This window comes from Rasamsonia byssochlamydoides, assembly GCF_041956645.1.
Source record: "Rasamsonia byssochlamydoides strain NRRL 3658 unplaced genomic scaffold VTN77scaffold_53, whole genome shotgun sequence".
Taxonomy (NCBI): Eukaryota; Fungi; Ascomycota; class Eurotiomycetes; order Eurotiales; family Trichocomaceae; genus Rasamsonia; species Rasamsonia byssochlamydoides.
In genome coordinates this window covers 91,027-105,028 of record NW_027192436.1, presented here as the reverse complement: position 1 = coordinate 105,028, position 14,002 = coordinate 91,027, and the positions used below count along the sequence as shown (strand labels likewise).

The 14,002-nt window shown below is 45.9% G+C and overlaps 3 protein-coding genes across 3 annotated transcripts; 2 read left to right on the top strand and 1 right to left on the bottom strand.

Moving 5' to 3' along the window:
• Nucleotides 1-3,278: 3,278 nt before the first annotated feature.
• On the top strand, nucleotides 3,279-4,474 carry VTN77DRAFT_6844 (uncharacterized protein; the record flags this gene model as incomplete). Its single annotated transcript, XM_069423167.1, has 3 exons — nucleotides 3,279-3,373; nucleotides 3,437-3,819; nucleotides 3,867-4,474. 3 exons carry the CDS (start codon nucleotides 3,279-3,281, stop codon nucleotides 4,472-4,474), a joined length of 1,086 nt encoding a protein of 361 aa, XP_069275862.1.
• Nucleotides 4,475-8,033: 3,559 nt separating this feature from the next.
• VTN77DRAFT_6843 (uncharacterized protein) lies at nucleotides 8,034-9,147 on the top strand (the record flags this gene model as incomplete). Its single annotated transcript, XM_069423166.1, has 4 exons — nucleotides 8,034-8,228; nucleotides 8,302-8,322; nucleotides 8,394-8,540; nucleotides 8,632-9,147. 4 exons carry the CDS (start codon nucleotides 8,034-8,036, stop codon nucleotides 9,145-9,147), a joined length of 879 nt encoding a protein of 292 aa, XP_069275861.1.
• Nucleotides 9,148-12,305: 3,158 nt separating this feature from the next.
• Nucleotides 12,306-13,180, bottom strand: VTN77DRAFT_6842 (uncharacterized protein; the record flags this gene model as incomplete). Its single annotated transcript, XM_069423165.1, has 2 exons — nucleotides 12,306-12,947; nucleotides 12,992-13,180. 2 exons carry the CDS (start codon nucleotides 13,178-13,180, stop codon nucleotides 12,306-12,308), a joined length of 831 nt encoding a protein of 276 aa, XP_069275860.1.
• Between the last annotated feature and the right edge of the window lie 822 nt (nucleotides 13,181-14,002).

The following is a 14,002-nucleotide window of genomic DNA, read 5'->3' as shown; positions in this document are numbered from 1 at the left end:
TGTTCATGGAATAGCAACAAATAAACAAATAAATATCTTATGGGGGGATGGACGATAGAGAAAGAGAAAGAGAAAGAGAAATACTCTCAAAGAAATAAATGAAATAAATGAAATAAATAAAAGCATAATCATGAACATGAGCATAAGCATAGCTTATGGGATACATGCTGACAAAAAATATAAAGATGCAGTCAGTTCAAGCTATTCCGTGGCAATTATGATAATGATAATGCTAACTGTCTGAAATTGCAACCAGATACAGTAAATGTAAATGTAAAAGTAAGTGCAAATCATGGAATTGCTGGCTTTATAAAGCAAGAAAATAAAATAACACAGTAGACAATGACACCAATGTTCTGCCTAGTTATTCGAGGCTATCTATCCATCTTAGAAATTGTCAGAAAAAAAAAGCTGCAGTCAGAGTCAGTCTAACCAATTTTATAGCTATCTTGATGATAATGGTCATGCTAAGTATCTGAATTTGAACCAAATAGTATTAAAAGAGCATGGCAAATCACAGAATTGCTAGCTTTAGAAAATAAGCAAAAATAAAATTGTGCCTAACAATATAGTACTGATATTTTGCTTCCTATCTGATAAATTATTAAAAAAAAGGCTGCAGTCAGTCAAAGCTATTTTGCGGCCATCATCATGATGATAATGGTCATACTAAATGTCTAAAATTAGAACTAAATATAGAAAAGTAAGAGGAAAGGGCAAGTCATGGAATTACTGGCTTTATAAAATAGGAAAAATAAAATTATAGCTAATAATGTAATACCTATATTTTTCTTCCTGAGTCGAACCTATCTTTGAAATATTTCCTGGTGTGAAGGGCCAAAGCCTTGCTGTCTAGAAACTAGGAGCTCATAAAAAGGATTCGCTGGGGAAGGAAGAAATGAAGGAAGAGAGAGAAAGGCACGCGAGCTGTATCAACAGGAGTCATGTGATGAACAACAAATTGGACCAATCAGAAGACGAGAGCGAAGCTGAGTCAGCAATATGGGCTTAGCCCGCAACACCTGGGAAAAAAAAAGCTGTAGTCGAAGTTAGTCGAACCAATTTTATAGCTATCTTTGATGATAATAATGGTCATCCTATATGTTTAAAATTAGAACTAAATATAGTAAAAGTAAAAATGAATAAGGTAAATTATGTAATTCTTTAGGTTCATAAAACAGGAAAATAATAATTATAGATATTAATATGATACTAATATTTTAGTTAGTCAAGGCTATCCCATCTTAGAAGTATTGTCAGAAAGAAAAAAAAAACTGCAGTCAGAGTCAGTACAATTAATTTTGCTGCGATCATAATGATAATGATAATGGTCAGGTTAAGTTAGCTTTGGTGTTTCTCTCTTTTTTTTTTTCTCTCCACCCTACCTAAAAGGCAACATTAAAATTGGCAATCAACCAAACTAAACAACCCGACATGGCGGAGGGTGGATTAGTTACTAGCCACGCGAGGTTTTAGTGCAAAGAGTGGGTGGTCGGTTTGTATGTATGTATGTATCTATATACATAGCTAACGTATCCGAGATATCCAGGCAAAATAATTCCTCAGAATAAAGACTTATAATTTAAATTAAACTAAGCGAATAGTTAATTAATTCCACAAATGACAGATAGACACCCTGAATCCTGATTGATCTGAAATTAAATGGACAGAGTCGAATCTTCCAGAGCTTTTCCTATTGTGGTATATATGTCCAGTCCAAACATAGATAGGTAGGTCTGACCCATCTTTTGGATTGGGGGAGAATAAGCTAGGGTAACAGCGATCCTTCCCTGGCGATGATTTCCAACCCTACCTGGGGAGGTATCAAACTAAGGTACGGAGTACGAAGTACTCTTCTTTAGACTCATTCCAGCCAAGGAATGGCAACGCAAAGCAACGCACGCCTTCTGGATGCAGATGCAGATGGAGTTGCAGGCAGCAGTCCTATTGATAGCAGGGCTGGCCTAGTAATCCACCTATGTAGATTCTAAATACATATATATACCTAATTTATCTTGCCCGAAGTCATGCTTCAAATCCCCTTCAGATATGGTTCCTGTTGTAGGAGGTGATGAGGAAAGAAGTCATATTCATTATGTTCGACCTGGAAGACGATAATCGGTGTTATAGAGATATACATGACGGCAGTACTCCATGATATGGGACGAATTGACCCTGGACTTTTGTTCTGTTATTGGATTTATCCAATCAAGCCTCCTACTACTAGAAGTATATTACTACTACACGAAATGTATTAATTCAGGAACAGTGCAGGAAGCTGGCAGGAATCTTCCTGCCGACAGCCTTCCCGACGCCTTCCCCCCGGAGCAGAAATAAGTTCCGACTGTCGCCCCCAAGGCCATCTCAAAATAAGGTTGTATGGAGTAGTTTCGTATTTTCTAGGGGAGATTGTAGACGAGATTGCGTCGATAAAGTTCTGACGCTAGGGGACTTCGGGACCGTAGGGATGTGGCTTGGGCCAATCAGAGCACCGGATTAGCCGTGCGATCGCTTCCAAGATCGGGCCAACGGGAGCTTAACCTTAAAATCCCGCGCTAGACCTATTTTGAATCTATTTATCACAACCGTTGAATAACTCTATCTTTAGATTAACTTAGGTATGAATTGTAAATAAATAATATTTCTATGTAGAAGAAGAGAATACTGTTAAATTTTTATATAGGACCTATAATTTATTGTATGGATTGTCGACATAAAACTACTCTATCTATCGTCTCCTCCGTCATCTGATCTCGAAACAAGATGCTGACAATTTCTAAACATTGGTGTCGAGCTGGGATCAGTATAAGGCACGCCAATGGGGTCCATGAGCCGCTAGATTCAGACGAGTTTAGGGAAACTGGAGGCAGAGTTGAAGCAGATCTATCGATGTCAACTCCCACCTCCCTTGCCTTGGCCAAGAATCCAGCATGCCAAAGTCGTGCCTAGAAGCCACTTCGGCCCCTTCTAGCTGAAGATTTCCATTCCAAGGTCTGCTGGATACCACCCTTGCCTCGTGTCGTCCCGTCCTCCGACCAACATGCTCGCTTAGACAGGATAGAAATTTGCATTGGCCTGTTTACTGCCCTCTAGTGCAGTGATGCGCTGCAACTGTAGCATCTTCCGGTGGATATCACGGCCTCGTGAAGGCTCCGTGTGACTGGGATATCGTCAAGAAATATGGCCCTGTATCGAAGTATAAATATCGTTTGAATACTCTTACTTCATCTCATTTCATCCGCAACCCGGTCACCATCTTCAATCCATTCGCATTCACCATGCCGCGAATCCTCGGTCTTGCTTCTCTTCTTCTGGCGGCGTCGCGTGTGGCAGCCGACGCCTCCTCCTACCACATCAATGCCATCTGCACCTGGTATGTCTTGTGATCTTGTCAGACATGATTCCAGCCATGCCAACCCACTAACTGCATCTGCAGCGACCAGCTGATGCGATGGTACAACGAGACCACCGGCGTCTGGCAAGACTACTGGTGGGAGTCGGCCAACATGATGTCGGCCCTTGCCGACCTCTCCGCGCTCGACTCCAGCTACAACGGCACGTACTTCAATACCTATGCCGACACCTACGCCAATGCGGGCGAGATCCCATGGGGCTATAAAAACTTCATCGACGACTACTATGACGACGAGGGCTGGTGGGGCCTGGCCTGGCTGAACGTCTACAACCTCACCAAGAATCAGAACTACCTGGACCTGGCCATCACCCTCTTCAACGACATCCACGCCTCATGGCCGACGACCTGCGGCGGGGGTGTCTGGTGGGACAAGGAAAAGAACTACATTGCCTCGATTGCCAATGGTGCGGCCACAACTTGCCCCCTGGCGAGAGACTAGCTGACTCTCCAGAACTGTACATCCAACTGGCCGCCGGAATCGCGAACCGCGTGGGCCCCGAGATGAAGCAGTCCTATCTCGACGCGGCCACCGCTGGCTGGGACTGGTTCTGGCACATCGGCGTGGTCGGCACCGACGGGTTCATTGTCGACGGCGTCAACTACACGACCTGCCAGCCGACGGGCGCCGTCTACACGTACAACCAGGGCGTCATCCTCGGCGCGGCCACGGAGCTGTTCCAGGCGACGGGCAACAGCACCTACCTCGATCTGGCGGGCGGGATTGCCGACGCCGTCACCACGCCGAACTCCAAGCTGACGAACGCGAACGGCATCCTGGTGGATAGTTGTGACCGGCAAGACGACTGCAGCGGCGACGGCGAGCAGTTCAAGGGCCCGTTCATCTCGAACCTGCGCAAGCTGACCCTTACGCGCAACGAAACGCAGTGGTTCAACTTCATTGTCAACAACGCCCAGTCGATCTGGAACAACGACCTCAACGATACCAACGGCGACTGCTTCGTCGGCGACTATTGGGCGGGGCCATACCAGACGGCCGACGCGAGCTCGCAAAGCGTCGGACTTGATACGCTGGTTGCTGCCTTGGCCGTGACGAGTTGAGAGGCAGTCGACAGATCTAGCAGTTGGGCAGTGCCGGAGTATATATATCGGAGAGTAACCTAATGCATATGCAGTGCCTGACGTGGCCCACTAGGTTGTGCATAAATGTACTGTACATACATATTAGGAGGATGTTCTATTCAACGATGAATTTGTCTAAATATATATGTCTATAATATATGTATGTAAGGTATATATATATATGACAAAATAATCCAGGAAGCTATTACTTAATTTACATTAACCATATCATGATGGAATGTATTCCGTTACCGCCTTCCGGTGGAAGTACGAGCCAAAACTACCTAAATGTAGTACAAACTGCTGTACAACAGACTGCTGTGCTACTCTAGAATACGCCACCCCAGAAGCTTATCCATGCCGAGGCCTCGCATGTAGGGAAGAAGCAAGCAAGCACCTGCGGGGTTCCCTCGACCCACGCTAACAGGGGCATGTGCTATGTCATATTATTATATGTCCCTGCGATACAGAAATATAGTTACCTAGTTATATGGAGAGTTAACTAGGTTGATGTCCGTCTGTATGTATGTAAGCTAGCTATCTAGGTACTCGAATTTAATATGTACTGTAGTATGTATGTACAGAAGTCTAGTCAAAGTCAACCCTAAAATGCTAATAATAATAACAATCCCCGCCCCATAATGATAACAGCGGAGCAAAGAGAGAGAGAGAGAGAGAGAGAGAACCCTCCCATCCTCGCTACTGATACATAAACCTCATGATTTCCAAGCTTGGTCATGTGAGAATGTAAGCCATGTGAGCACTTTTAGCACTTTTTTTAGCACCTTTCCAGCCCCCCTAATAATAATATAATATTATTTACTACTGACTTCCAAGGAAATCCCCCCTTCCCTTCTTGATGCCCAGAAAAATGCACGCGGAGTCAGATAGGTAAGTCTTGGTAACTCAACAACCTGCTTGTGCTTGAGGTAGGTAGGTAGGTAGGTCAACTGATCTATCCTCGCTGAACATCCAAAGGAATTTACATGCGTGTATATATCCTGCATACTGCATAAAAGAAAAGAAAATGCCGGAATTCCCCCACACCCAATCCTACCCATCCCCCACAATTTTAGTATTTGTATGTGTGATCAACTGACAGTACTTTTGCTACACAGGTCACAGGCGCGATATGTATGCTATGCTATGTCTAATGCCTATCCTATATAAATAATCTTAACGTCTTAGATGCGCTCGGTTTGGTTAGATTGAATTATTAGTTAGTTTGATGAAGCAAGTGTAGAGTTAAGATGTGATGCGACGGTTGGTTGTCATTAGGTATTAGGTAAGGTATTTCAAGGGGAAAAAAAAGAGAGGGGGAGAGAGAGAGCTTTAGTATATTCATATATGCTTAATCGAATAATTTAATTTCTTGGGTAGGTAAATACCACCCATGTATGACCCTTCATACTACACACTAAGAAAGATTCACCACACCACCCTCTGGTAGGTACCTATTCGTTGTTTTTGTTCATTGGGCATGAAAAAAAAATGGAATGAAAAGGAGAATAAAAAGAAAAATAATTTGAATAAATAAATAGAAACCAAATCACAGGGGACAAGACAGGGATCCCTTATGACTGCACCAGGCTATATATATGAAGCCCTAAACTACGCATATGGAAACCGGCGCAACTCCGATCTGGCTGTCTATGAGCTCGTGTTTATCGCAACCTAATCCCACAGTCGGACAGTCATATGTTGTTGGATGCGGAGGCTACTACTATCCACAGCGTCTCCGAAAAGTTGATTCTTGCTAGCTGATTCCACCTTTCATGTCACGAGGCAGCTCACACGCAGGGTTCAAGCTTTCAAAATCCGGTGGAGGCAGTTATCTGTACAGTATAGTAGCCATAGTAGCTACCTAGCTACTTTCTATATCTTCTTATTATTGCAGATACAGATACATAAATACATAATGTATGAAACCATGCCGTCTGTCTCCCATAGTTTTGGTTTACCTTTGACCTTTTTTTTTGGTTACCAAGACTTACTTGACTACTGGAGCACAATGCATATGTACGTACAGTATAGTACAAGTACCGATGCAATTAATCGTATAGATTCTATCAACTAATGGGAGGGAGGGGACTCGCCGGAGTAGGACCTGTTGACAGTTCTGCCTCGAACAAATCTCCATTTTGTTGGTATCCTGCTTCCTCCTGACAGACTGTGGTTTCCGAAACAAAAATTGTGTACCTTGCAAAGTAGGCCGTGTCTCTTTTTTCTACTGGAAGATCTTTTTTTATTTTATTTATTTCTTAGAAAATTCGACTCTTCTCTCCTTCTCGAGTAAGAACCTTTTTTTTTCCCCAGTAATTCCAGTAATGATTATGAATATATATATGACATGACTGACCTGCCTCTCGTCGCTATCCCATTCATATATATGTATACAATAATAATGTCCTTTCTCGCCTCAAGCTTTGACGCAGTATAGTATTTATGCATTCAGTTCGTGTTTGTTCAGAACCCAGACTGTGAAACAGAATTGTACTGGCAGAATGAATGAATAAATAAATTATGCTTGCTGTCGAGCTTCACGTCCAGCTGCTGATAGCGGGACCTGTTAGTCGTCTGGGGTTTGTTTGCTTCTGTTTGCTATACTATGTATCGAATGGATTAGTTAGAGGAGAAGGAAAACAATGCGTTTATACAAATAGATATCAAGCGAATCGCAAATCCTAATTCTTGTGGGCTCAGCAACAACACTTAATTCATCCAGTATTTTTCCTCTTTTCTTTTTCTTTTTCTTTTTCTTTTCTTCTCTCTCTCTCTTCCTTTTTTTTTTCAGGTCATCATCACAATACATGTATGTACAGTACATACATTACCTATTAGCACTGCCCAGATCATCATGGGATCTGCAGACCCAGAAGAATAAGCAACAAGTAGATCCCGAGTATCCCAGACGCGGGGGAGCACTGGGAGGGGAAATGCTCGCTCTCTCGGCTCGGCTCGGGACAAAGATCGGGGCGAGGCAGATGGTTCATTGATTCATTCATTATTATTCATTATTTATGTCTGTACATGACCCTGAATAATCACGGACCTAGTACTGTAGTTAATATTAGCGCAGGAAGGTAACTTGACGACACATCTCTCTTTCTTCATGGACAGCCAATCATCTGTCCGGATACGGCTGAAGAATGGAGGCTTAGTTTCAACAAGTCAGCAACGAACTCCACTCTCTCCACCACGGAGCCGCTCCTCTTGAGTTTAAACTACTCCGTACAGTACGGAGTACGTGAATCACTGACCGCCTGATTGACTGACCTCATATTCTGATTTGGCCACTATGATTATTCACACAGTTGGATGGATTCCAGCATAACAAATGGCTATAGCTCGGCTAGAGAAGGGAGACCCGCCACTGGGAGCGTATATATACATCCTATATAACAGTACAGGATGTCATTTTTACTGCATAATCAGCTATATACCAGTAGACGACCTATTTCTATCCCCTAATATTACATACACATACACAAACTGAACTGAGTTAATTCCAGTAGCCAGCCAGCCAGCCAAGTCAATCATGTCAGACACAGAAGTCCATCCAGCAACAGCAACAGCAACAGGACCAGTCGCCAGCAGCCAACAACAAGAAGTCATCCTAAATTCCTCCTTCTATCGGGAAGAACTCGACGAGGTGGAGGATCCTGCGCGTACGCTGCTGGAGAAGTACAGTGGGATTGCCCCGGAAAAGGTCGTTCAGCATGTGAAGGAAGTGGTGAGTTTGACGATTGATTCCAGAGTCCCGCTTGCGTTTTCCTCAGGCTGAGAATGTTTTTTTTTCCCAATAGAGAGATCGTGCATATGCGGTGGTAAGTCATTACTCAGTCAAATTTCTCCTGCATTTGCAATTCAAGTACAGCACGATTTACCCACTGTTTAGTTTCCCTACCCATGCATCGGCCTGTTCGCCTTCCTGGACCTTGATCTACCTCTCTCGCCGTGCTATCACGAGATAGTGGAACGGACCAAGAAGGGCGACAAGTTCCTGGACTTGGCATGTTGTTTTGGACAGGAGATTCGGCAGTTGGTGAGTTTAGCATCTCCCTGTCTGTTGAAAGGCAGACGGAAGTTGCAATAAACATGATAGACTTCATCAGGACTAAGATTGATATCGTCAGGCCCACGAAGGCGTCCCCCACACCAACATCTACGGCAGCGACCTCTCTGCGGACTTCATCAACCTGGGCTACGACCTCTTCCTCGACAAGGACACACTATCCGCACGGTTCATCGCAGCGGACATCTTCGACGACAACTCCGAGCTGGTGCGCCAGCTACCAAACCAAATCGATATCATCCACGCGAGCAACTTCTTCCACCTCTTCGACTGGAACACGCAGGTAGACGTAGCCAAGCGCGTGGTGAAGCTGCTCCGCCCGCGGCCGGGGTCGCTGATCGTCGGGTCGCAGGCGGGCAATACCACGCCGAAGGAGTATATCTGGGGGCAGGAGAATAAGGCGATTTTCCTGCACGATGCGACGACGTGGCAGGAGTTGTGGGAGCAGGTTGGACGGGAGACGGGGCTGCGGTTCAAGGTCGACGCTGTTCAGGGGGAGTATCGCGATCGGGAGGTCTTCCAGATTGCGAATCGTGAGGGAGTCTTCCGGTTTTTGTTTACTGTCAGGTTGGAGTAGTCAGTCGTTTCGCTGAGTTGGCTATATCTAAGTACATAGTTGCGCGCCCTATAGATGGAATTCAACATCAGCATCAATACCAACGTCATATTTTATTTCGTTTCGCTAAGCCTCGGCTTTCTCAACTTGTTCTTATAATAAACCCTCTATTATTCCTTGGAATACCTTTCCTGTAGCTATTTAGCCTCCTTTTCTTTGTGCCTTTGTTCATAACATTAAGATTATTATCCTTGAATTCCTATACAGGTATCTCCCCCTTTATGAAAATGAGAATCATCATAGATTTGGTACATATTCATGATATCAACCACCTTTCACGTGGGAGCCCAGCCATATGCCACCCCTCCAGGATGGGAATGGAATCAAAAAAGGGAAAAGAAAAATCGCCGTCCGTCACCTATCTTCTCCTCAGCAGATTTATGCCTGACGCATCCGGACGTTCTGTTCTGTTCTGCTCTGTCGTCTTCGCGCCATACAGTAGGCCAACCAGCCGCGCGCAAAAAATTGCAGACGCTGTTAACAGTGTCTGCCAGCGAGACTGCCGTGCTTGGTCTTTCTTATCCCTTATCATATAATCGAAACGAAACCGAAGCAGAGGTCATCTATCTACCGGATACAACGCGATATCATATCATTTCCATTCCAAGCTTCTTTTCTTTCACCCAGCAAGCAAACAGGAAAACAAAACCCCGCTAGCGAGTGAGCATGGTAGAAAGAGGAGAATGGAAGCGAAGGGAAGAGCGGAGCGGAGTGGAGTGGAGTGGCCTAGCTCAGGCAGGCGGACTTGGTTTGGTTTGTTCGTTTGTTTGAAGACAATACGTAGCTAACTAGCTAGCTAGCTGTGATGCGATGTGACCCAACGTGACCTGACCTTTTTCTCTTGTTTTTTTTTTTGCTTCTGTCTTTCTTGCACTCTTGGAGGAAGAAGAAGAAGAAGTGCGTTATCGTTGTCGAAGCCCGACTCTCTCTCGAGATCAATCATTGTGCTTGTTATTCCTTCCCCTGCCCTTCATCGCCACGCACGTCCGTTTTTTTTTTTTTTGGTCGACGAAGACGATAAAACGATTGAATTTTGACTAGAACTAGAACTCCTAGTTCATATGACATGAAGAAATGACGATGATTAGGGGAAAAAGATCAAGAAGATGAGAAAACAGGCTGATCTTAAGCCCAAAAAAACTAACATGGCGGATCAGTTCCCATCTCCTTCCTTCCTTTGTTCTCGGGTATGTATTTACTTGGTTTCACAGGTGAGATCACTTCACTACCACCCTAGCTAGGACTTCTAGCTAGGTGCAGACACTTTAGACGTTCTCGGAGCGGGAGAAAGAGTATCGGGTACTCCTTCTAGCTACTCCGGCCAGAAGTCTGACTGACTGCTGTCCTTAGAACTCTTACTGGCGTTGATACCACTCAACGCAGGCTGGATACAAATGGCTTCGTTCGAGCCTGACGGCGCTTTATTTGCACTGCGGCTGCGTTAGTACATGTACTGTACATACAGTACATACACGTACAAACAATAAAGATAACATTGCGAGGAATTACTTGCATTAATCCCTGGCGAAGATCCCATCACGAAAATCTCTGTGATTTTCAATTATCTCTCGTCACTTCTCCCCCCACCTCCCCCGCCCCCTTCCCGCTAGCGAAAAACGAAAAAACGTATCACAATTTCATCATCACGGGAGGAGTAATAATAATAATAATAATATTGTTGGCAAAACCGTTCTGGAAGCTTTGCGATCTAGCTGGGAGGCCTGCAGCTAGCTAGCAAGAAAAAGGTGATGATGCAAAAAAAAAATCTACCGAAAATATGGGGGTGTTTTTTTTTTTTTGGCTTATAATAATAATGGAAAAAAAGAAAAGAAAAGAAAGCCTATGTATTCAGTTCTTCCTCCATCTTTCCTTAATTATTTTCCACAGAGCAGTAGAGCAGTCGACTGCTAGCCTTCCAATATGATCGATCTCCTTCTATAGAGTCTTCGACAAGTACCTATGATGACAGGTATGGGTGTTGCCTTGCCTTGCCTTGGCGGAAGGGAAGCTGCAAATCAGTCAGTCCTGAGTGAGTGAGTTTCATCCGTACTCAGCATTTTACAGCTTCACAGTACCTCGCGTGTGTTAAAGTTAACTTTCCAGTCGAAGCTCAGTCTCTTTAATACAGTTAAATCAATTCGAAAGTCTTGTCTCTGATGACAGAATAAAGGGAAGGAAAAAGGGGAAAAAAAAAAGGATTGGATGTCGACAAAAATGCCGAGCTTTTATTTTAAGTCTCTTGGAAGATTGCACTGTACAAAAAGAAAAGAAAAATATTCTTTGGAGTGAATTCCATGTCCAGAGTTGTTACAAGATCCCATTCTCTCCTATCTATGACTGGCTGACTAAAGCAGCTTGTATGATGTTCCCACCCTCATTGAGACTACCACAAACTCTCGACCAGTCGGACTTCCATGACTTTTGCTCTCATGACATTCGTCAAACTCACAGACCAGACAAAGGAAAACAACAGAAGACCTCTAAAACGACAGGTTTTATGGAAACAGGACATCGATTATTCACACTCGTGCGGATGAAGAGCAAGCACACCTCTCCAAGCCCCTCGATATACGAAGGAGCGTGGTGAGATGGCAGCATATTGCAGATATATGGCAGGTAGATGAACCGAAGGAAAGACAAAGGAAATAAGAATAAAAAGGAAAGAAAAAGCAAAAACAGAACAAAGGAAAAACAAAGGAAACCCCTATAACCTCCTCCCCGGGGGGGTTGGACCTCGAGCCAACCCCCCCCCCCCACCGGATGTCACAAGGATCGAACATCGTTAGCAGAATCCTTTTCCAAGGGATGGAGAAGACACTTACCTGTGGAAACTGGAGGCGCCAAGGCGCCGAGACATAGGCCCGATAAAAAGATAGGTATATAAAATAAATTAACAAAAAGAAAACAAAAAGCGCAAAAAGCGCCAGAAAAAGCAAAAAAGCAAATGCAAATGCCAAAAGAGTGTGCGATAACTGAAAATCCGGTTCTCCCGGGAGATGCTCTAGGATGATTTTATATTTTAAAATTTTTTTACGCCAAAGAAAATGGTGGGCTTACCAGGTAACCCCACCAGGATCCCTGACTTTTCTGGTATAAGCTCCTCCACTACCATCTACCATCTACCCAGCTGGCTCGATCGACCGATCGTAAGGAAAGGGTAACGAGCGGAAGGGGGTAGCGAGCGAATGTCCCGGAGCGGTGCCGTCCGTCGTCGACGAGGGGAGTCTTGTCGCGCCCTCAACACGGTGTACGGTTACCCATACACGTGTCTCCTCGTATCGATCCATCGGTCGACAGTGAAAACGGCCACGGCTTCGTCCCAACAAACTCGTTTCGCCGGCTGTGCCTCGGTCGAAGTCGTCCGCCCTTTCGAAAGAGCAGATCGAGCCGGAACCGGAGCGCGGTCGCTGGCGTCGTTTGCGGCGAGCCGATGTGCTGTCGCAGGTCGATCCGTCGGGGCCGGCCGTCGTACAGTCGCGGAGCTTGACGCCGACTTGCCTTGCTGTAGCCAATGGCGAGGTCGGTTTTCGCGGGCTGCGCGTCGTCCGTCGAGACTGGATGGCGCCGCTGCGGGGGTTAAACGAGTGACGGGACGTACCTTCTTCCAAGGCACGGGCAAACGAGAGACGAATCCCGCGGGGACAGGCAGGTGGGCCTGCGGCCTGGTGGTTGAAGGAGCGACGGGGGTCAGATGTGCCTTCGAAGGCACGGGCAAACGAGAGAGGAATCCCGCGGGGGGAGCATGCAGGAGGGCCTGCGGCCTAGGCGAAGGTGAGGGTGAAGGAGTGGAAGGGGCGAGACGTACCTTCTTGCAAGGCATGGGTAAACGAGAGACAAATCCCGCGGGAGCAGGCAGGAGGGTCTGCGGCCTGGACGACGTTGTCGCGGCGGAGAACGCCTCTGATCGGAGAGGGAGCCAGCTGGGGAAGAAGTAGTGAGCGAGCGGACGCACCGCATGGGTGCGGACGAAGCGGAGAACGCAAGCCTGAGGCATTGCGCGGAGAGTCTGCTATGGCGGGGCAGAAAAAGGGTACGGAAAAGAAGAAAAAAAGCAGAAAAAAAGGGGGTAAGCGTCAGGGGAGCGGAAGCGGAAAGGTCAGGGGAAAAGCGCCAAAGACCGGTGGTCTGGGGAGAAAGAAGAAGAGAAAAGAAAACGGCTTCAGGACGGAGGAGGGCGGGTATTTACGCTTGCTGGGGGACGCTCGCTTGATGTCGAGGGAGATTTCCTCAATCGGCAGGCGAGAGGGTGGGAAGATGATATCGAGATGGCTTCATCGAGGTGAAAAATGCTCGCTGTAGTCGATGAACGGGGAAGGGCCTGCGAGGGGGAACCTCTGAAAGGCCCGTTGAGGAAAGACAACAATCCATCCGCTCCTTCCAATTGGGGGTGGAGCGGAGGAGGCACACAGAGGGAGAAGAGGAGACGGAGGGAGACAGAGGGGATGAGCTGGGGCTGTTGAGGAGATTGGCGGTTGTTCCTATCAGATATAGATCGATCGAGATGAAGCGGTTGATGATACGATGACCTGGTGAAACGGTCGTCACGCCAGGACCTTGCAAGCACCGACGATTCGAGCCGACGATTCGAGGATGAGCTGACCAAGAACAGTGCGAATGCTTCTGTTGTCACGCCAGGGGTGTTGAAGAATCCAAGATGCTGGACTACTTGGAGTATGTGACCAGAGTTGACGATATCAGATCCTTGTTTCAGTGATTTCTTCAGATTCGCGTTGTGCTGCTCGTGTCCTCGTCGTCGGATCTCCCTCTCCAACCTAGTCTCCGCAAGATTGAGCTTGAAGAAGATAAGAGATCACTG